Source organism: Zootoca vivipara, chromosome 12 (assembly GCF_965207765.1).
Source record: "Zootoca vivipara chromosome 12, rZooViv2.hap1.1, whole genome shotgun sequence".
NCBI lineage: Eukaryota > Metazoa > Chordata > Lepidosauria > Squamata > Lacertidae > Zootoca > Zootoca vivipara.
This window is the reverse complement of record NC_142595.1, coordinates 15,659,431-15,681,617: the sequence shown is the minus strand read 5'-3', so window position 1 is coordinate 15,681,617 and position 22,187 is coordinate 15,659,431. Positions and strand designations below refer to the sequence as shown.

Below are 22,187 nucleotides of genomic sequence, written 5' to 3'. Positions count from 1 at the left end.
CCACAGAGCCTAGGGCTTGCTGATCAGAAGGTCGGCGGTTCGAGTCCCTGCGACGGGGTGAGCTCCCATTGCTCGGTCCCAGCTCCTGCCAACCTAGCAGTTCAAAAGCACGTCAAAGTGCAAGTAGATAAATAGGTACCACTACAGCAGGAAGGTAAACGGAGTTTCTGTGTGCTGCTCTGGTTCGCCAGAAGCGGCTTTGTGATGCTGGCCACATGACCTGGAAGCTGTACGCCGGCTCCCTCGGCCAATAATGCAAAATGAACACGCAACCCCAGAGTCGGTCACGACTGGACCTAATGGTCAGGGGTCCCTTTACCTTTTAAGGAATAGGGCATCCCAATTTTCATCGGAGAAATGTTGGAGGGTATGGAGTTGGCAGAGTGGGTTGTATCAATTCAGGCTGTGGGTAGGCAATCACATTTTAAAAGCTCTACAACAGGGACGTCCAACTCCCAAGAGACTGCGATCTACTTCCGGAAAAATAGGGGAGGGGGTGGGAAAGCCAAAGTTGTTGAGATTGTTTTAGGGTGGCTTTTGGGGGGGAAAGCAAAAGTTGCTGAGCTTATTTGAGGGGGGGATGCCATACTTCTGCTGCTTTTTTGGGGGGTGCGCACCATAACTCCATCTTCCGTTTTTGCAATCGTGCGAGATTAAAGGATAAAGCGAGGGGCCGGGGCCGGATGCTATCCCCCCCCCCCCGCGAAGGAAAATGAGCCCATGATCGACCGCGATCAACCGCTGTCACCCAGGGAATGACCTGCCAATCGCAGTCGACCGGTTGGACATCCCTGCTCTACATAGGTGGGGAACCTCGAGTCCAGGGATCAAATGTGGACCTTCATACCTCTCCTAGCTGGCCAACAGAATTATTCTGCAGGCTGCACACACCCTCCTCAAATCACTCCCCTCAGTGGCGGACCCTGGGATCTCAAAGTTCAGTGGCAGCCTGTGCAATGGCAAAATTCAGTCCCCCTGCCTCTCAAGCTCCATTCTAAATCATAGTTGTGGCACCCCCTGTGGCGATTCTGTGGATCTGCACCCAGTGCAACTGAACCAGTCGTGCTCCCCTAAATTCGCCTGTGCTCCCCTCACAGGCCCTGTTTTGCATCCCTAGTGTTTTTGCCTGGTTTGAATGTGTCCTTGAACTCTGATGATGCCCCTTCCTTGCCTGGATGGAGGATATACAAGCGTGTGTCAGTGGGTGTAGAAACCAGTCTACTGTATGAAGGTTGCTCAGAAGGGAAGAGTGCCCTTGGGCTGAAAAAAAAGGTTCCCTGCTCCTGCTCTACAGCGTTAAAAATAAAAATAAAACTCCCTAGAAGTTCCACAAAACCCAAAAGTTAGCACCTGAGGATGTACGGAGAGATCACATGTTTTCAGTATAGGTGTTTTCCCAGGTTCAAACTCCTGCAAAAGCAGGGATGGGACACCTCAGGTGCATTAGCCAAATGTGCCCCTCCAGGCCTCTCTGTGTGGCCCCCAGAAATCTCCCCAGGCCACACCCCTCACTGGCCGGCTGTCAAACCGCAATACATCAGCGCAGGTGGGCAAGTGCTGGTTCTGGGCCTGCAGTTTTGTTCCCTTCAAGATCCGGGACAGGACAAGAGGAGGAGCCTTAGGGACGGCCTAAGGCAGGCACCCCCAAACTTCGGCCCTCCAGATGTTTTGGACTACAATTCCCATCTTCCCCGACCACTGGTCCTGTTAGCTAGGGATCATGGGAGTTGTAGGCCAAAACACCTGGAGGGCCACAGTTTGGGGATGCCTGGCCTAAGGGAAAGCAGGACATTCCAGGATCGAACCAGAAAACGGGATGGGTTCTGTAAATCCGGGACTGTCCTTGGAAAATAGGGACACTTGGAAAGGTCTACAACTGGGAATCCTGATAATGCAGTAACTCCAACAGGAGCTGAGTATGGTGGATCAATGGGAGTGGTTTCAACGTAGTGCATTTACAATATTAGGCTGCATTTAATAATAATAATAATAATAATAATAATAATAATAATAATAATAATAATAATATATTATTTATACCCCACCCATCTGGCGGGGTTCCCCCAGCCACTCTGGGAGGCTTCCAACAAAACACTAAAATACAGAAATCCATCAAACATTAAAAGCTTCCCTAAACAGGGCTGCCTTGAGATGCCTTCTAAAGGTCTGGTAATTGTTGTTCTCTTTGACCTCTAGTGGGAGGGCATTCCACAGGGTGGGTGCCACTACCGAGAAGGCCCTCTGCCTGGTTCCCTGTAACTTGGCTTCTTGTAGCAAGGGAACCGCCAGAAGGCCCTCGGCGCTGGACCTCAGTGTCCGGGCAGAACGATGGGGGTGGAGACGCTCCTTCAGGTATACTGGACCGAGGCCGTTTAGGGCTTTAAAGGTCAACACCAACGCTTTGAATTGTGCTCGGAAACGTACTGGGAGCCAATGTAGGTCTTTCAGGACTGGTGTTATGTGGTCTCGGTGGCCGCTCCCAGTCACCAGGGGCACATTTAAGGGCAAACGCCTCTGAATCAGAGGACTGCAGACTCAGCCTGGCAGAATATGGAACAGGGACATGGGCTGTGTATAAACCATACATTTATAACACGTGGCTCCCCACCCCCAATCCTGGGAACCATAGTTCCCCCTCACAGAGCTACGATTCCCAGCTCCCTTAGCAAACTGCAGCCTGCAGGATTCTTTTGGGATGGGGAGGAAGTCATGTGCTGTGTATGCAGCCTTTGGCCGAGAAAGCCCACTCCCCAGGATGACCCTGGGCAAGTTGCCCCGTCTCAGTCCCCCGTCTATCTCCCAGGCTTCTTGAGAGGCTAATCAAGGTAAAGATAATAAAGCACACTGTGCAATGTAAGTGCCGAGTAAATGATTCATGTAACTCGATCTGGAAGTGGTGGGTGCTACCATAATTAGTCTAATAAGAGAGCTGAAAAATTGGGCTCCTCCTCCTCCTCCAGATGTAGGAGACAGAAGCTCAGAGATATTTTGCCAGTGGCCCAACCAGTGGGAACTCGTGCATTTATGGGAGGCAGGGATGGGGAAACTGAGGCCTTCACAATGTCGCTGGACACATGCGAGGCGAGGTGAGATGGCAGGGTCCACCGGGGTGGCAGATCTCAACATCAATCATTCTATCCCCCTCCCTCTTTGTTCGTGATGTAGATCTTCTCCTGACCCCCTTCTTTCCGGGCGGGGAGTGAGGGAAGGCTATTTCAGGTGCCGAAATGTCTTGGGCTGGTCCCGGTTTGGACAACAACTCCCATTATCCCGGACCATGTCAGCTGGAGGGCCACAGATTTCCCATCCTTTACTTACAGGCAAAGAGAGGCCTTTCTGCTCATTTTAGGAGCTGAAATAGCCTGGTCCTCTAGCTTTGTGGCTGCACAAGGTCTTGTGCAGCTGCAGCTGCTTAAATCAGCAGCTAAGCAAAAGTAGATGCAACATTAGCAGATCTGGGTGTTTAAAATCTGTACCTGCCGTAACTGGATAGGTTTAAGAAGCAAAAGGAGCGTTGGGTACATGGGAGAAATGAAGTTAAGCTCACGTTTCAGTATGAAGCGCCCCAATTCACACTTCCTGAAACATATGAGGACTTAAACCCAGGTGGCGCTGTGGGCTAAACCACTGAGCCTAGGGCTTGCTGATCAGAAGGTCGGCGGTTCAAATCCCTGTGACGGGGTGAGCTCCCGTTGCTCTGACCCAGCTCCTGCCAACCTAGCAGTTCGAAAGCACGTCAAAATGCAAGTAGATAAATAGGAACCGCTACAGCGGGAAGGTAAACGGTGTTTCCATGTGCTGCTCTGGTTTGCCAGAAGCAGCTTTGTCATGCTGGCCACATGACCTGGAAGCTATACGCCGGCTCCCTCGGCCAATAATGCGAGATGAGCGCGCAACCCCAGAGTTGGTCACGACTGGACCTAATGGTCAGGGGTCCCTTTACCTTTACCTTTTACCCTGCACTTCTCTGAATTTTGTGATGCAGTTCTCCAAACAAATAATGCCTACAAAGAATTGTATTTTAAAGGTGAAATGTGCAAAAAAAATGCATGTATTGATGAAAAGAGAATACAAATATGCATTATATGCATTATATTAGGGGAAATTGCTTGCAAAAAGTGTACACTAGAGAAAACTGCATGTGAAACTGTGTCAGGAAATGTTTCCGCTACATGCTGATGGATTTTCGTGCTGCTGCAGAAAGGAGGAAAACTGAAGACAGGAAAATGGGGGAAACCAAAATTGACAGATTCGTCCATCCCTAGTGAGTACAGAGGGGTTCCAAGGAAGCAATCTGTAGCAGTGGTAGAGGGTTAGCTCTCCTCATTCCCATGCCACTTTTCTTCCTTAAATCAGCCCCTCCAACAATTCTTTTTATGTGATTGTAGCAGATCCAGGTTTAGACACACAGATCTCCCACCACATTTAGTTTGGCCTGTTGGCGAGCCACCAGGACAGTTGGTGCTACATAGCAGTTAAGAGTAGGGGTAGGCTACCTAAGGCCTGGGGGCCGGATGCGACCCAATTGCCTTCTAAATCCGGCCTGCGGACGGTCCGGGAATCAGCGTGTTTTTACATGAGTAGAATGTGTGCTTTTCTTTAAAATGCATCCCTGGGTTATTTGTGGGGCATAGGAATTCGTTCATTTCCCCCTCAAAATATAGTCCAGCCCACCACATGGTCTGAGGGACGGTGGACCGGCTCACGGCTGAAAAAGGTTGCTGACCCTTGAGTTAGAGCATCACACTAGGCCTGAGGAGGCAAACCTGCTTCGTGAGTCTTATGGGATGTGTGGCCTAGTGACTGGCCTACCTCACAAGATTGTTAGAAGGGCAAAATGTGTGCATTTAGTGTGTATAGAATGATGTTGTATGCTGCTCTGAGCTCCTTGAAGGAGGGGCAGGATGCAAGCGTAAGGTGTCTCAGCATTAGCCCTCATCTAATGCAAGGACCCAGGTGGCGCTGTGGGCTAAACCATTGCGCCCAGGGCTTGCTGATCAGAAGGTTGGCGGTTCGAATCCCTGTGATGGGGTGAGCTCCCGTTGCTTGGTCCCAGCTCCTGCCAACCTAGCAGTTCGAAAGCACGTCAAAATGCAAATAGATAAATAGGAACCGCTACAGCAGGAAGGTAAACGGCGTTTCCACGTGCTGCTCTGGTTTGGAAGCGGCTTTGTCATGCTAGCCACATGACCTGGAAGCTATACGCCGGCTCCCTCGGCCAATAATGCGAGATGAGCGCGTAACCCCAGAGTCGGTCACAACTGGACCTAATGGTCAGGGGTCCCTTTACCTTTACCTTTAATGCAAGGATAGTACATTACTGTCTACATTACTGAGTTGATGTAAAGGATGCTGAGATGATCTTAGCGAGTGTTTCGAGCACTGCAAAGCAGTAGTCTCTCTCTGTGAATATAATATAAAATAAATGTTATCATGTCATATCCTAAAACAGGTCTGGTGGATCAGATCAAAGTAAAAAGGTAAAGGACCCCTGGATGGTTAAGTCCAATCAAAGGCGACTATGGAGTTGCGGCGCTCATCTCGCTTTCAGGCCAAGGGAGCCGGCATTTGCTCACAGGCAGCTTTCTGGGTCACGTGGCCAGCATGACTAAACCGCTTCTGGCACAACGGGACACCGTGACAGAAGCCAGGGCGCACAGAAACACCGTTTACCTTCCTGCCGCAGCGGTACCTATTTATCTACTGGCACTGGCATGCTTTCGAACTGCTAAGTTGGCAGCAGCTGGGACAGAGCAATGAGAGCTCACCCTGTCGTGGAGATTTGAACTGCCGACCTTCTGATCCGCAAGTCCAAGAGGCTCAGTGGATTAGACCACAGCACCAACCGCATCGATCAGGTCAGTGGCCCACGTGATCCAGCATCCTGGCCAGATGCTTATAGTTACAGATAAGCAGTGCATTTCTCGGGGGGGGGGGATGTCCTCAAGGGTATGCAGTACTGTCACCTCTTTTTGTTGTTGCTGCTGCTGTTGTTGTTAAAAAGTGTGGCATTTACTGTAACAACTTCATGGTGAGTACTGGCACCTATTTTTCTAAGGGGGGGGGGGGAATCACTGCAGTTAAGTACTGGATTACTATTTGACTTGGGGAGTACAAAAGAAAAATAGGAAAATCCTTTAGAATTTTTGTTTTTTTCCTTCTCCAACCATAAGGCATCTAGCAATAGAAATATGCTTTCTACCACTCCCACCGCTACTAGTACTACCACTAATAAAAATTATTATAACTTAAAAAGACATCGTTATCCATTATGGGAATACATGCATGCTACTCCTGGCTTTATAATGCATTCTTTCCATCCATATGGGGCCTCGGCAGTTTCTTAGTAAATGTTATTCTTTTTGACAGGCATGCACACGTTACCCATAATCCAACATGTTTCAAGCTAAGGCAGGTAAAGCAAAATCAGCTTAACTGTCCAATGGGAACCAGGAAACAAAACCTTTAATCACAGTCACTTAGGGCTCACTGCCTTGAATGAAGAGGATTCTTGTCCACCTAAAGCCTGTGTCATAATAAATCTGACAGTCTTTAAGGCTAACTCCTGTTTGGCTTTAGGGCCCGATTCATCTTGGCCAATCCTCCAGGGGCCAAGTGACAGCACTGGGTTCGGCCCAAAGAGGTGCGGCTACCCCACAATCTCTCACATGCACACTAAACAGCCTGGATGGTTAGAGCGAGGCGCTGATAACGCCAAGGTTGTAGGTTTGAACCCCGCATGGGACAGCTGCAAATTCCTGCATTGCAGAGAGTTGGACTAGAATGATCCTCAGGGTCCCTTCCAACGACAATTCTATGATTCCGTAGCAATCCTTAGGTGATTCATGCAGTAGGGGTCTTACTGCTATCTTTTTGCTAATTAAATTATCAAACTGATGAGCGGGGAGGTGGTAATTTCCATCCCCATCAGTGTGCGGGGTTTCCACCCACCCCAGCTCTGTCTCTGTTTCATTTGATTTTTCTTTTTGCTGCCGTCACCAAAATTTGGGAGAGGGGCTTTAGGGCAGCGGCGGATCACAAGCCCCTGAACTGGGGGGTACTCTTTCTTTGTTGCTGCAGCAGACAAACATGACTGCCCTTTAAACTTGTGTGTAGAAAGCAGTCATAGAATTGTAGAATTGTGGAGCTGGAAGGAACACCAAGGGTCATCTAGTCCAACCCCAGGCAAGGCATGAATCTTAGCTAAAGCATCCATCACAGTTGACCATCCAACCTCTGCTTAAAAACCCCAAGGGAAGGAGAGTCCACAACCTCCCGTGGGAGACCGTTCTACTGTCAAACAACTCCTTCTCATCTTCTTTGGCACAAGGTTCCCACTTTATCATATCCCACCTTTTGACTTGAAATCACCACGAAGCCTTCAAAGACTCCTGACAGAACCACCAGGCTGCAAAGGATGAGACAACCATCCAGTCCATTCTTATTACATGCACTAGTGCCCCTCCTGTGCGTTCCCTCTTTACTCTCAATAATTCAGGCTCTTGAATGCCATAAGCCAGGGATGGCCAAACTTGGCCCTCCAGCAGTTTTGGGACTACCATTCCCATCACCCCCCGACCACTGGTCCTGTTAGCTAGGGATAATGGGAGTTGAAGTCCCAAAACAGCTGGAGGGCCAAGTCTGGCCATCACTGCCGTAAGCAGTCAGCCAGAGTAAACTGAACGCATTACACCATGATGCCTGTCGGGCACATCACTACTGTACGTGACTCAAGCAAATGAGCCAAGCCACATGCTACAGAGGAACATAATAAGCAGATTGATACCTGTTCCTTCTCAACTCCCAAATACAGTTATATATCAAGTATAAAGCAAATCCTATTCACAGTGCAATCCCATGCTCTATTACTCAGAAGTTCCACTGTGTTCAACAGGGCTTGCTCTCAGGTGACTGAGCATAGGTTGCAATCTCACTAAGCCTTCCTAAAAGTTCTTCTTCTTCTTCTTCTTCTTCTTCTTCTTCTTCTTCTTCTTCTTCTTCTTCTTCTTCTTCTTCTTCTTCTTCTTCTTCTTCTTCTTCTTCTTCTTCTTCTTCTTCTTCTTCGTGAGCTTCAGCAGTCTCAAGTTGCAGCTGTTCTAAAAGCCACAGAGGAAATACTAAAGACCCCACCCCCTCCACCAATTTTACTGTGGGCTCCTGCAGATGACCTATTTTATTGAGCGTTCATCTTGATTTGCTTTCACAAATCTTATATAGAGGTTAGACTATATCTGGTCTGTTTTGAGTACAGGTATTCGTTCCAATCTGTCTGCAGGATGTTTACGCACCTCTGTGAATCACGTGTTCATCTCACACTTTCCAGTGCGTTTCCTTGACACTCTTCTAGGTTGAAAAAGTCTCCTTTTCAAAGTGCTTTTGTTGCGTTGGGGCGACAGAGTGCTTAAATCGACTTTAATTGCGTCAACCTAAATTTCCAGAGATGCTCTTGTCTGGAAGGGCCTGTAGCCCACAGAACAGAAAAATCACATGATAGCCCTAATAAATATATCCAGTTGTCTTGAACTCAGGGATACTTTGCTTCCACAACACAAAGAGCAAGTTAAATTATTTTATGTTTCCAAAAATTAAGGTTAGTTAATTAATAATCAGAAGCAACTTGTTAATTAGTTATAATTCCCTCTTACAGCCACTGTCTGCAAAATTGCAAAAAAATTGCCCCAACAGCAGTTTTGAAATTAGCCTTTTTCTTTCTATTAGCTTAAAATCCTTTCTTTTGAAATGAGCCTTTTCTTCTTCTCTATTTCTGACCCAACGGCCACATTTGCATGATCAAATCTTGGCTTAATAATCCAAGTTATGCAAAAGCATATCCCTTGCTACCTCTCTTTAAATGAGCAGTAAAACAAGCCAGGACGCATCTGTTACTCATAGCTCCCTGTTATGCAAAATCCCAAAAGACGACAGGATTCAGACGCCGTTTTCAAACTGCACCCTTGCTTGTTTGGAAGCTGTTAATCATATTCGTCTTGGCTTGCACATGATAGGAAGCTATGGTTAACTGTGACTTTCTGGTTTGTTTCACCACATGCGCAAAGAGGCAGCAAGGGGCTGTGTTCACAGGCAAGCAGCGCATGCATTTCATGGCTTATTGATTTGATGCTGCAAGCGTAGACAGAGAGGCTGTCCTAGAATTTCACTCACAAAAATCAGAAAACTTCGCTGTTTGGACTGGAGGTAGTGTACGGGTTTTCATGAATGAGTCTAAAGAACAACACACAGAAACTGATTATGTTTGGATACGAGTAAGATGTCACCAAAAATGGTGGCCTTTTATGCCGTTAATCCAAAATAAAAAAATTCCTTCAGTAGCACCTTAAAGACCAACTAAGTTTATATTTTGGTATGAGCTTTCATGTGCATGCACACTTCTTCATGCACATGAAAGCTCATACCAAAATATAAACTTAGTTGGTCTTTAAGGTGCTACTGAAGGAATTTTTTTATTTTGCTTCGACTCAGACCAACACGGCTACCTACCTGTAACTAGAGCCGTTAATCCACTTAAACTCTGTGCACCTTTGCACGGCCACATTTCAACACAATTCCACCTTGCACACAACCACAGATTGCCTAACCTCTTGGGATCACTGTCCACTCACCTGGGGGCATCGAAACTGTCGTAGGAGCCAACCGTGTAGTGCCTGAAGAGTCGCTTGGCTTTGTCACTGCGGCTCTCTGTAAAGCAAAGCAGAGAAGGCGTGGGGATTAGGGTTGCAGGAGGGCACTTGGTATACAGCATCTTCCTTCTTAACTTTGAGACCTCCTGTCCTTCCTCTGCTTCCTCTGGCAGCCAGTGAGTGGCAGCACAAGCTCAGCGCAGCTGGTGGCATGTCCAAAGAGGGGAGGCAGCCAGAAAGGGGGGAACTATTAGTGTGTCAACCTTAAGAGAAGAGGGAAAAGAAACAAAAGGGAAGCTGACTGCATGCATCCCTATTTTCCAGGGACAGCCATTATTGTTTAGCATTTGGCCCTAGTAAAATACAGCCCCAATTTTTGTGTTTGGAGGCGACCACGAAGTTGCCTTTAGCACACACATGTGTACACTGGTGGTATGTTATTACAGTCATACCTTGGTTTTCAAACAGTTTCGTTCTCAAAGGTTTTGGCTCCCGAACGCCGCAAACCCGGAAGCAACTGTTCCGGTTTGCAACTATTTTGGGAAGCCAAACGTCCGACAGGGCTTCCCACGGCTTCTGATTGGCTGCAGGAGCTTCCTGCAGCCAATCAGAAGCCGTGCTTTGGTTTCCGAATGTTTTGGAAGACAAATGGACTTCCGGAACGGATTCCGTTCAGCTTCCAAAGTGCAACTGTATTGTGGTTAGTAGTAATATAGCTTTGGATCTGCAATGCCCGGTAGTCACTGGTGACAAGGACTCCCATGCAGGCGAGCGAGCGAGCTGGTGGAGTGCTCCATCCCATGGGCAGCCTGTTCCATTTCGCCACCTGAGGCAAAAGGAGAATGCTGCCCTGTGCATTTGCCATGCAACCTCCTGTGCTGCCCCTGCCAAAGGTTGTAGCCTCCGAGTTGCGGTGAGATATCGCGAGAACCCCGCAGAACTGCGCAGAGGTCTCTGTTGACGCTCCAAAAGCCGGAAGCTAATGCAGATGCTTCTCCTTACATCTCTGGTTGTGGCAGAGGAGGTCCGCCATGGATTCTGCCTCCAGAGGTGGCTATTTCAGTCTGCCTTACGGATGGACCATTCCTCCTCTGCACCCACCACAGAAACCAAACAGGCAGCTACGGGAGGGAAACCCCCTACTTGGACCCTGCATACAAATGTATTGGGCTGCTGCAGGAAGGCCGGATCCCTCTGGCCCTCCTCTGCCAGACCCCAGCAAGGTAGTAAAAAACCGTGCAGGCAACTTAGGTTTGCAGTCTTACTTACGGAATGAATGAATGAACGTATAAATAAATAAATAAATAAATAAATAAATAAATAAATAATACTTTATGATTGGTGCCAACACTACAATTCTTTCGGCATCAGAGTAAAACCTTTGTATTTGCTTGGGCAAATTCAGAAAATAACAGTAAATACAGGTGATTGCTGTTAGTCCGTTCTATTGCTTTAACTGCTTTAAAATGTGTTTGGTTTCCTCAGAAGGGGGTATTGCATTTTATCCGGGTATAACTAGTTTAGTCACATCACTTGTACATACCCTTGCACCTATGATGATGAAGGGTAGTTCATATGTATAAAAGCACATTTGAACATAAATGTCCTTATTGACATCTTGCCAGTCCCGTCTGTCCTCTGCCACTCTAGAACTCTTTTGAGCAGGGAATTGACTCTTCTTTCGAGTAATGATGGAGGCACCATCTAGCGCGCAGGCTGCTATTTCACACATTGCAGCTGGCGAGGCTCATTTTGAACTGTTAGGCATAGTAACAACATATTGTAGGACAACTCTGTCTGGGAAAATGCGCTTAAATCGCATTCGTCAGATTTAGCCTGTGACTAGGTTAAATCTGTCTCAGTTGTCTATAAACAAAGAATGCCAGCCTACCAGTTCCCCTTGAGGCCCTGCCTAACTGCCTATCGAGATACTAAATATTGCTAGATGCGTTTTGAGTTGCCACCAGTGCTTTTTTCCAAGGTGCTGGTACTCACCATGAAATTGCTACAGTAAGTGCCTCATATTTAACATTTGAAAACAAAAAAGGTGCCAGTACTGCGTACTTGTGAGTACCCACTGATTGTAACTATTTTGTAGTGAGCACATACAGATCCAATGTGAGATTGAACCGTCTCATTAAATAATCTAATTTACACAAAGGGGAACCAGTTGCAGCCAGTTTACTCACACGCCCTCCTTTAGAAGCCAATGTGGGCAGCTGATGGCAGCAAAAAATAAACACAGCCAGCCAGCAAAGTTTCCAACAATGTGCAACGCGCAGGCATGTGAGTATAGCAGCATCATTGTGAATGTGCTATGGTCTGATTCGCACATCATGTTAAACCGAAACATGACGTAGTGGAAATTGTGGCTGCTTTGCTCCTGCCCGATGGTTCTGCTGCTGAGTTAAGCCATGCCTTGGGCTTAGCGTGTTGTCCAAACCTAACCCTAACCACAAGCTGTAACCAAGAATTGTCCCATGGGTTTGTCCAGGAGAGTTAATGGCTCCGATGACATGCTAAGTCAAACCATGGTTTAGTGCAGCAGCAGAACAAAAACAACAACAACAGGGAAGGAGCAAAGAGGACACTATCTCATGTCCAGGGGCCCTCATGCATGGTCATGCTATGAAAATCAGTCCACTGTCCCTGTATTTCGTTTTGAAAATGGGGAACAGCACGTGACAGGAAGAAAATATGGCCAGTTTTAAAAAGTGTGGTGGTCTTCACTTCCTAGAGTTCGGTCACAGTTAAATTGCATGATGAACATGAAGACCAGGTGGGAGGAAATGAGGGCCTTCCATGTGTTATTGGACTACAAGTTCCATCACCCACTGACCATTGGCCATGCTGCCTGAGGCTGATGGGAGTTGGAGTTGAATAACACCCAAAGGGACACCCATGTTGTAAACAGTGATAGAAGATAGAAGGTGGAAAAGTCTCTAGCGGTGAAAATCTGGGGACAAGTGTGCGTGGAAGGAGTAGTACACTGTTGCTGCTGGTGATGGCGCTTCAATTCCATGCTTTAAAATAAAAAAACCCCTCAAATTTTGAAAAGAAAATCTGCGATGGAGGAGGCGGGGGCAGAGTTTAAACCGAAGATTGTTGCCTGCTCTACTTTTATTTTGGCTGTTCCTCCATTTTCTGGCTTCTTCCCTCCATATGGGTTTCACATGCAACTGGGGAGGACATGTAATGTCAAAAGGGGGGGGGCAATGTGTTCTTCCTTGAAATATATGGAAATGTCATCATCGCATAGTGATTAATGCTAAAAGCTAAAAAGGGTAGGGATAGAAGATGAAAAGGGATGATAAAGCCCCTATTGAGCACAGCCAAATTACTTCACAACAATTTCTCTGGAAGGAATAGCATTCTTCCACAGGGGCATGGTGTGTGTGGGCTTTTTGTGGGGGAAATGACCGCAAAGCAAGCAAAGATAGCCCCCTGTACCTGCCACAGTGACCAAAGTCATTTTTGAAACATGGAAGAGGAGGGGAAGAAGAAGCCTTAGCTACTGGGTATTAAATTCATAGGTTGTACTCACATTTTCACCCATTGAAATAAAATTGTAGCCATTGAAATGAACGGACCTAAGTTAGCCACAACACCATTACTTTCGACGTGTCTACTCCACGTCCCCCACCCCCCCAAAAAGCGCTGAAAGCGTCTCCCCACTTTCGAAGTCGTAGAGCAGGGCTGAGAACGTAGAGAGGCACTTTTGGCCAAGTTATGTGGGTGCCCAGCCAGCCAGCCAGCCAGCCTGTCAGACATGCCTTCTTCCAATAATATTCCTTCCCTTTCCATTCTCCCTAGTCTTCTGCTTTTCTTCCCCCCAACAGCCAGTCAGCATTCTGTGCCCAAACAGCGTGCTCAGTCCTCACTAAGCTGCTTTGAGATTTCCCCCTTACTTGGGGGTTCCTCTCCCCCAAAACCCCTTTTTTGCACTTCTACAAAGCTTGGGCTCCCCCCAAGACTGCTGATAATGCATGGATGGTGCTATTTTGGCTACATAACTGTGTGTGGATCTAGATAATCTATATGTGTGTGTGTAGGAGGGAAAGGGGCTAGAGGGCAGTTTAGAGCACCTACCTTGCTTCCCTTCCTGTGATTTATTGGGCACTTCCTCCACGCAGTCCGATGGGAACCAGCCCACACGGCCCTTTACCTGTCCCTCCCAGAAGCCTCCTTCCCCAACACTCAGCACTGAAAAGGAGAAGGGCACTGTTAGGGGCGCGAACACGCTTTGGACGAAGGTGGCCAGCTGTTCACCATTTTGTTACTTACTCAGAGCCGCTGTGGCACAGGGGTCAAGCCTGACCTAACGGAGACCTTCGCTGCCCCCTGCCCATTGAATTTCTCTCAGCCTAGCCTTCCTCAGAGAGCGTGAGGAATGGCCTGGTTTAGAGTAGCAAACCAAATCCAATTAGCCGTAGTCGTTAAAAGCCCTGCCTCTTTTTGTTGTTGTTGTTGAAGGTGTGCTCTTCGAGCATTCTCAGATACTCCCTGCGTATGGGGATCCTGCTAACATGATTTTAAGCTGATAAATGAGTAAGTGTTGGGTCCTTCTGTGTGAAACTTGCTTTTTGTTGTTGTTTCTAGTCCCCATCTTTTAAAAGCATCTGAAGGCAGCATGGCTGGGCCACCTATGGCGCTCCAGATTTTGCTGGACTACAACTCCCATCATCCCTGCCCATTGGCCATGTTGGCTTGGGCTGATGGGAGTTGGAAGTCCAACAACACCTGGAGGGCTGTAGAAGGCGCATCATTGTTCTGCAAGTTTCCCCCCCAGACAATGTCGTGATCCATCACCTTCCGCTTTACATCTTCTGCCTTAAAAAACAAGGTTCTAGAGCATTGGAGGGGAGGAGTTGACTGTTGTTTAAAAGCATGTATTAGAACACTCACATAGCTGCCAAGTTATCCCTTTTTTTCAGGGATTTTCCATTATGCTGAATAGGCTTCCTCGCGAGAAAAGGGAAAACTTGGCAGCTATGGAACACTCACATATTCCTTGGGATGCTGGGAAAGAAATCTAAATGCATATTCTGGAACAGTGATTACTTAACTGTGCTCCACAGTCTAGCAGTACATACTCTCCAATATCTTGACTCCCAAAAACATGATGCGCGTCTTCCTAACCATGCTCCTGTGCAAGTCACGTGACCTGCATAAAACCACAGAGTCCAAAAGATGTGAATTCTGTGGTCCATGCTCTCGCAGAAGAGCAAAATGCAGCCCTGAAAAAGTGCTGTGTGTGTGTGCACGGGAGATCTTGGCGTGAAATCATACGAGATCATAGCACCCAAAAATGGCCTCCATTCTCTTGTGCAAAAAATCCTGTTTTTTCCAAGACACTTTTTTCCCACCAGGCCCAGCATTGGAAGGAGACACCCTTAGGGAGCTGGGGAAGGACTAGCGTTGCTGACGTTCATTCCCCAGGAATGCTTTTCTGGGGCTTCAATGAATGCCAGTTGTCCACCATTGTCAATGCTCACAATACCCTAATAATCCTTAGTATGCTGTGTAGAAAGCTTTTGATATAGAGGAACATTCAAAAATTATATTCTCCATCTGCACTCTGAAGTGATACAGTCCATTGCACCATTCCCAGATTTCTGCATCCTCGAGCCTACTTAACTCTGTAGCATGTGCAGACCAGCCTTCAATAAAAACCTCGTCCCTTATCTTAGGAAGAATAGGGTCTCCCTCTCCCCCTAGTAATTTGCTTACTGCACAGTGTCTTGAGATCTTCTCATTCCTTTGGAGATTGCTGAACACTGGTTGGCTGGGGGTTTTTTTTGCAGCATTTTTGAAAGCCAGAAGCCAGAATAGCAACACCTTCAGTATCAAATTTATCTATAAGCATCTGTCCAAGCACCGTGGTCCTCATCTAGTTTGTGATCCTATAGCTGCTTACTTGGGAATGAGCTCCATTAAACTCAATATAGGTTTGCTCTGAAAGTCTTTGTAAAGAGGTCTAGCTGACCAGCCTTCCACTGAGCTGTGCAATCTGCAGCAGTTAGACCACCGAACTCCTATTTGTGAGTCCTCTTAAATCACTTTCATCTTGTATCTTACTAGGATATTGTCATACCTTTCCTTTAAGGTCATATGACTGTGTTGTTTCACAGCGTTTCTTGTACTTACAGCGTTTTTGCAGCAATTGTTTCATAGCATTTCTTGGATTTGTAAACCGAGCAACAGCACAATTATAAATCTTGTATAGATTTCACTGGCCGTTGCCTGTAGAATCAATCACCAGTTCTATAGAGCATGTTCTTGGGGGCAGAGGTTTGTGCTGGTTCACAATTGCTCCCCGCCCCCACCGCCATTCTTACTTTTAGCCCTGCTTTGTACAACTGCACGAGAGTACAGAAGGAAGTTTCTTATTTGGAAGCCTGTGAAGTGACTGGTCTCCCTGCAATGTGGTGGCAGTAAAAGAATGTTGCAGTCCTCAAAGAAGAAGCTAAGCAGAACTGTGGCCTGTGATACAACACAGTTTAAGAATCACTGCCCTAGAACATCACAGCCCCATCGAACACAGCGGGCGCACTTTTAACTTCATGGCTCTATCTTCAGTAGGGAAAATATCATAGCTCTCAATGACAGCACACGCTTTGTATTTGGGGTTTGATTCCCAGCATTTCCGGTTAAAAAGATCTGGTAGTAGGTGATGGAAACGACATTTGCCTGGGAACCAGCAGAGGCACCGCCAGCCTGTGGAAACAGTGGTCGGCAACACCAGTCCTATGCAGAACAGACTCCCTGAAGTTAATGGACACGACTTAGTTTCATTAATTCCAATGGGTCAGCTCTGAATAGGACTTAGTTGAATACCACCCAGTATTGGGCTAGATGGATAAATGTTCCAAAGCTTATCTAATGAGACTTCCTACGTTCCGACAGAATATAACACGTCTCTTATTTCAGGTACTGCAGTTCAAAAATAATCCCTGCTTTACAAAATTCTGATCTGGCCACCTTTCTCTGGACACAGACACACACTTAAGACAACGGGCCACTCATGCGTGGCTGACAGATGCACACCAAGACATACTAGACACCAACTAAAGATCACACACACACACACAAACACAAGCCAAGCCTCACAGTTTCCCTGATTCTCAGCTACAGCTGTATCAGCCGAACGCAAGATTCTGAAAGTTCAAGGTAGGGGGCAGCCTCCCTATACAGTCGTACCTTGGTTCTCGAACGCCTTGATACTCGTATGTTTTGGCTCCCGAACGCCGAAAACCTGGAAGTAAATGTTCCAGTTTTCGAACGTTTTTCAGAAGCCAAATGTCCAACGCGTCTTCCGCTTGAGTGCAGGAAGCCCCTGGAGCCAATCGGAAGTCGCGCCTTGGTTTTCGAATGGTTTCAGGAGTCAAACGGACTCCCGGAACAGATTTAAGTTTGAGAACCAAGGTTCCACTGTATTGAGAGAGAGGCTCAAGTTCCTTCCTGACTAAGGGAACCATCACACCCTACCGTCTGGGTATATATTGTTGTTTCTCCCTGCTCCCACTGAGTGTAAAATCTGGGTTTCCCCACTCATGCTGAGAAAACTATGTGGGCACATGTTGGGGGAAGTACAGAGCAACTCCATGCTTTTAAACTGGGTCCTTAAAAAAACCCCAAACACTCCATGGAGTCCTCATCTACCCCACATGTAATATGTCTTCCATTCCCCCTAGATCCAGATCAGCCTTCCTCAAACAGATGCTGCCAGATGTTGCTGAACTGCAACTCCCATCAGCTCCACTGATCATGTGTAATGGTCAGGGATGGTGAGAGTTCCAGTCCAAAACATTTCCAGGGCACCAGACTGGGAATGGCTGGCCCTGAAGATTCACTCCCTGGCATCAATGGAAGGGATGACTAGGACTATAATTTATCTCTTCCTCTCTCTTTAGGAAGCCCAACTGTTCTGCTTCTTCATTTTTTTGTTTTTGTGAGGCTGGCTACGACAAAGTTAAAGAACACCCATGCTAAGCCCTTTGGTCTCTCCCAAAGAACCCAGGCGTTGTGGGGCTCAGAGAGACTCCCTAGGCAATCCAAGGGTGTGCGCAGAGATCAACGTACCCTTGATCTTCTCGCCCTTGCTGATGGGGAGCTCACCCTCGGCCTGGACCTGGTACGGTTTCACAGCCATGAATGTGCGACCAGGCACAGCCGAATAGAGTTTCCGCTTCACTCCCCGGCTACTCAGCGTGCTTCCCCCAGCAGACTCCTTCTGGTAGCCACTGGAGCTGCCAAGAGAGAGAGAGAGACCAAGATTTAGGCAAGTATGATCTGACTGAGTCCTGAACCTGACCTGCATCATTCTCCTCTCGCCTCTGTTCTACCCTACAGAGAGAGGCCTCTTGAAAACACTCTGATTTTCCTCATTGGCCTGGAGGGCCAAGCTACACACTAAGTTAAAATGCATGTGCTCACTTCAAACTATTTGTTGTTATTATCATCAACATCACTGTCATTGTCACCATCCTTTAACATTACAGCAGCAGGGTCCCCTGTTTAGGATTCAGACGGCAGCATACAGGGCTTCATGACCCTTTCTCCCTGCACCATGATCTCAACAAAAGTTTCCTCCCAAAGTTGTTACCAGCCCAGGGCAGAAGCTGCTACTTCTTGGGCAATTAGCAGCTGGGTGTGTGTGTGTATTTTCATTAGGACCGCTGCAGACTCCCCATCCAACCCTTTATGACACATTCCTGGTAGCCTCTTGCTATCCTTTTTAAAAATATTTAAATTAAATGGACATTCAATGGAGCAGAAGTGTGACCTGTGAGAAAATGTTGCAGTGCAGAGCGTTCTTGTTCAGGATCCCAGTCAGCCAGCGTGGCCTTCTTCCAGGAGACTCCATTCCATTCCTCCTCCCCATCCTGGTCTTCTGGTTCTCCCAACAACACTTAACAAATATCCTATGCCCACAGAGCACAGTCCAAATTGGGCTATTTTTGGATAACCCCTCGGTGCTGTTTTGCCTACATAAGGATCCACACTCAGAGAATGGATTTACTCTTATTCCTCCTGTCTTTTTTCTCCAGTGGGGCTAATAGCAGCTTCAAAGATTTGTGGTCTTGATTTGTGGGGGAGCAGTGCAGAAATGAGGGGTGGGAGCTGGGGATTTAAAAACCTCCATCTGCCCCCAATGCCTGCTGCTCTGGTAAAGATGGAAGGTTATCCCTCTGGCTACTTTTAAGGTGTTGTATTTGGCTTTTAAAAAAAACAACTGAGAAATTTTGATCCTCCCCATCATATCCATTTCAGCCCTAAGCAACTCTTTTTCCCAAGAGGAGAAAGATCTCATTCCATCTCAAGGGAGTGTTGAATGCAGAGGAAAGGTGGGAGGAACCAGCTGGGGAACCCCCAAGTGAAGAAGGCTTAGAGCCCAGGGGTTGGTGGTGGGACGACAACGAATGGTCAGAGGGAGAAGAGGGAGAAGACTGGGAAGAGGAAGTGTTGGAAGCCGAAGAGGTAAGAAAGTCTGTGGCACAGAGAAATCCAGAATCAGAGGCAGAAGCTAAAGCAAGAGACAAGGGAGGCCAAGAGATGGGTCAGGCTTGTAAAGAGGCACGGATAGCTACTGCTGTGACAAGCTCTCCCCCCCCCCGGTCTCCCAGAATCAGGAGAGGCGTGAAGAGGGAGAAGCAAAGACAGGCCTGCAGGTGCAGTCTCTGATTGATTGGGAAATGCCCTGGAGAGGTGGAGACATAGCCGGCTGCGGGGAGACGGGAAACTTTAGTCTCAGCAACTGCTTCATAGGAGAAGGCTTGAGTTGCTGTGCTCATTAGGCCTGACACTCCTGTGCAGATCTTGCTTTGCTAATAAACAGCTAACTCCAACTTGCTCGGGTGATACCTGTCCGATCCTGGCAGCTGTGCCATCAGGGAAGGACTTGGGGACTAATGTCCAGGGCCCATACAGCAGAATGTGCAGGAAGCACCTCGGTTCCCCCAACAAGCAGCAGGCTGGCTTGCCACGTTTTGAAATACACATTGTCATATAAAGAGCCCCCAGTAAGACCATTAAGTCCAGGGTCTAAAATTATCCTGCTGCATCACTGGATCCCAGCCCCTTTCAAAGGGGAACCAGGTATTGAGCCCCCTCCCCTTACTCTAGAGTACCAATGGAGCATTCTGGAGGTCTTCCTGGCACGGCAAAGCCCCTGGATGCCCGCTACACCATTCATTATGAGGCACCAAGTGTTTTCTCCCTTGAAAAGTACATAGAGCTGAAGCTGAAGGGAGTGATGAACTTTCTCATTTCCTCTTCTCAGCTCTATGTGCTTTTCCTAGACCGAGATTGGCACCTGAGCATCTCAAGAGAAAGTGAAGCAGCCAAGAAGACAGGGGGAAAGGGGAGCATTTTAGGTGAGTGAAGAATGCAGAATAGTTGGGTGAAAGAATAGGTGCCAAAGGCATCAGGGGAGAGAGAGGGTGAGTGTTTGTGTGCATGGACAAGCACACACACTAGAACCAGTGAAACAAATCCTCTTGAAATTACAAAAGAAATCCACTGTAATCTTCATCAAATCACAAATCACACCTGTCTCTATCAGCTCATCTCAGATCACTGAAGCCTGGAGCCTCACATATGAAGCCCCAAGCCTACCTGGGCCGACCGCGCTGCTTCTTAGCCTCGTCTGTGTGGCGCCCACGTGACGGAGAGCGGCTGCGAGCGCCACGGGGACTGCTGGAGCTGCGCAGGGTTCCCGTGGTGATCTTCTGGCTCTGCACAGCCACAGTGGCAGACGGGGTGGACGGCGGGGCATAAAGCATCCAGTCCGGGAGGTTCATGCTGGTGTCGCTGTTGGCTCGCAGCAAGGTGTGCGGCACCACCAGGCTCTGGGAGCCGTCCCGGCGCCGGCTGACGTATTGCGGGGTCTCCTGGAAAGGGACTGAAAGGGACGGCCATGTCAGAGGACAGACTTGAAACAGGAAAGCTGGGGAGGAGAGCATCATGGGGATTTGTACCTTGCAACCAAAAGCCTTAACGGGTTGTGAGTACAGCTGGTGCAGAGCTGTGTGTTCCGCTGCAATTTCTCGTGGGAGGCTAGCACAGTTAAATGTTCAGGTGGTGTTGCTGGGCATGCCGTTTAGCTTCTCGGGACTCTCACCTTTCGTTTTTGATAAAAAACAACAACAGGGTTCTAGGTCGTATGATCGCGTGGATATGCTTGGAAACGTGTGTGAAACACCTGTTGGAAACTCAGAATCCTGAGGGGCAGCTGAGAAAGGTTTCCAGCAGTGAGGGAGACGGTTCTGGTGTCCTGCACAGATCTTTGTCCCTCCCCACTGACTGGCAAAGTCTGAATGGGTGAAATGGGGTGACTTGTTGGCTCTAGGGTTGAATGGGGACCTTTCCCCTCAAAGTGCCCCCAGAAGACCTTCTGTAATGCTGGCGGTCCCAACGCTGTGAGCCTACCTGATAACCATGGCTCTGAGCTGCCGTTTTACATTTCCCGCAGCGCCCCACAGTGCCCTGTGTAGCCTTGCTATGGACTGCTATGGAAAATCAAAATGGCAGCCCTCAACTTCCCACAATGTCCTCCTGTAATGGTACTATACTGGGCACTCTGGAGCATTGTGGGAAATTTGAGATGATGAGCAGGGATTAGTATAGGTGGATACCCCCCCCCCCCACAAAATTCTGGGGTCCTGGCAACTGCCCAAGGGTGCTGAAACTGGGCCTGGAAAAGAGCAGGCAGGAAATGGCTGAGAGGAAAATGGAAGAGGTCAAGACACTGGTAGCGTGGAGAAGATTATGACAGCAACAGCAGTGCAGCAATGGGGGAGAGCTCAGCTATGAAAGTCAGGCTGTCTCTATCAGGACTAGCAAAACATGCCAATTTCCTGCAAGTTAGCACAATTTTTAAGAGAGCCCAAATTGTGTTTTAAAAGCTCCAGTAATGCAGCAGCCTGGATAAACAAGTGAATTCCTAGGTGCCACCATCAAATGTTCAGTTACCTGGGATTTCTTCAGCATTGGTCTATCTATGTGATGTCAACTAAGTGGCACAAAACAAGCCTAAGGCCCCTACAAGCTCTCATTTACATTTTGGAATGTACCCTTCGTGAATACTGCTAAGGCAGAAGACAGTAACATATAAATCAATTGTACAGTCTTGCCAAGGTTTTCTATTTACTTTATGAATAAAGAAAATGCAAAAACCAAGGTGTCATTTGTGAAAAGAGGCTCAATGCTGAATTTAAACTAGTTCAGCTCTCATGGGCTATAGGCATCATAATGCTAAACCCTTGTTAGAATGAACTAAGACTTTTCAAGGCTGTTCACTTCCCCCTCCTCACTCCTTTTCTAGCATGGCTGCAAAGGGATTAGAAGCTTCCACTTCTGTTTTAGATCAGAAGTTGTTTAGTACGTCATCCAAACACTAAACTGTGGTGAATCTTAACTACGCTCAGTGAAACCAAATCAGCTTCATAAACCAAAGTTTGAAGATGCATTGTTTCCACTAGTGATAGCTAAGATTAACCACAGTTTACAGTGTTTGGACAACCTGCAAAATTTGCGTTGATCTAAAAC

At 47.6% G+C, this 22,187-nt stretch overlaps 1 protein-coding gene across 3 annotated transcripts in view; it reads right to left on the bottom strand.

Annotated features, from left to right (window-relative positions):
- The window catches only part of SHANK1 (SH3 and multiple ankyrin repeat domains 1), a 113,259-nt gene that overhangs the window by 36,496 nt on the left and 54,576 nt on the right, over window positions 1-22,187 (bottom strand). For all 3 annotated transcript variants that reach the window (XR_015946537.1, XM_088655022.1, XM_060281102.2), the window contains exons 11-14: window positions 20,256-20,541; window positions 17,721-17,887; window positions 13,728-13,841; window positions 9,621-9,696 (exon numbers count right to left, since the gene is read on the bottom strand). Coding sequence is in view for 2 of the 3 variants with exons in the window: in XM_088655022.1 (XP_088511148.1) it covers window positions 9,621-9,696; window positions 13,728-13,841; window positions 17,721-17,887; window positions 20,256-20,541 (643 nt within the window). In the remaining variant the exon portion in view is untranslated. The remainder of the gene's footprint in view (window positions 1-9,620; window positions 9,697-13,727; window positions 13,842-17,720; window positions 17,888-20,255; window positions 20,542-22,187) is intronic.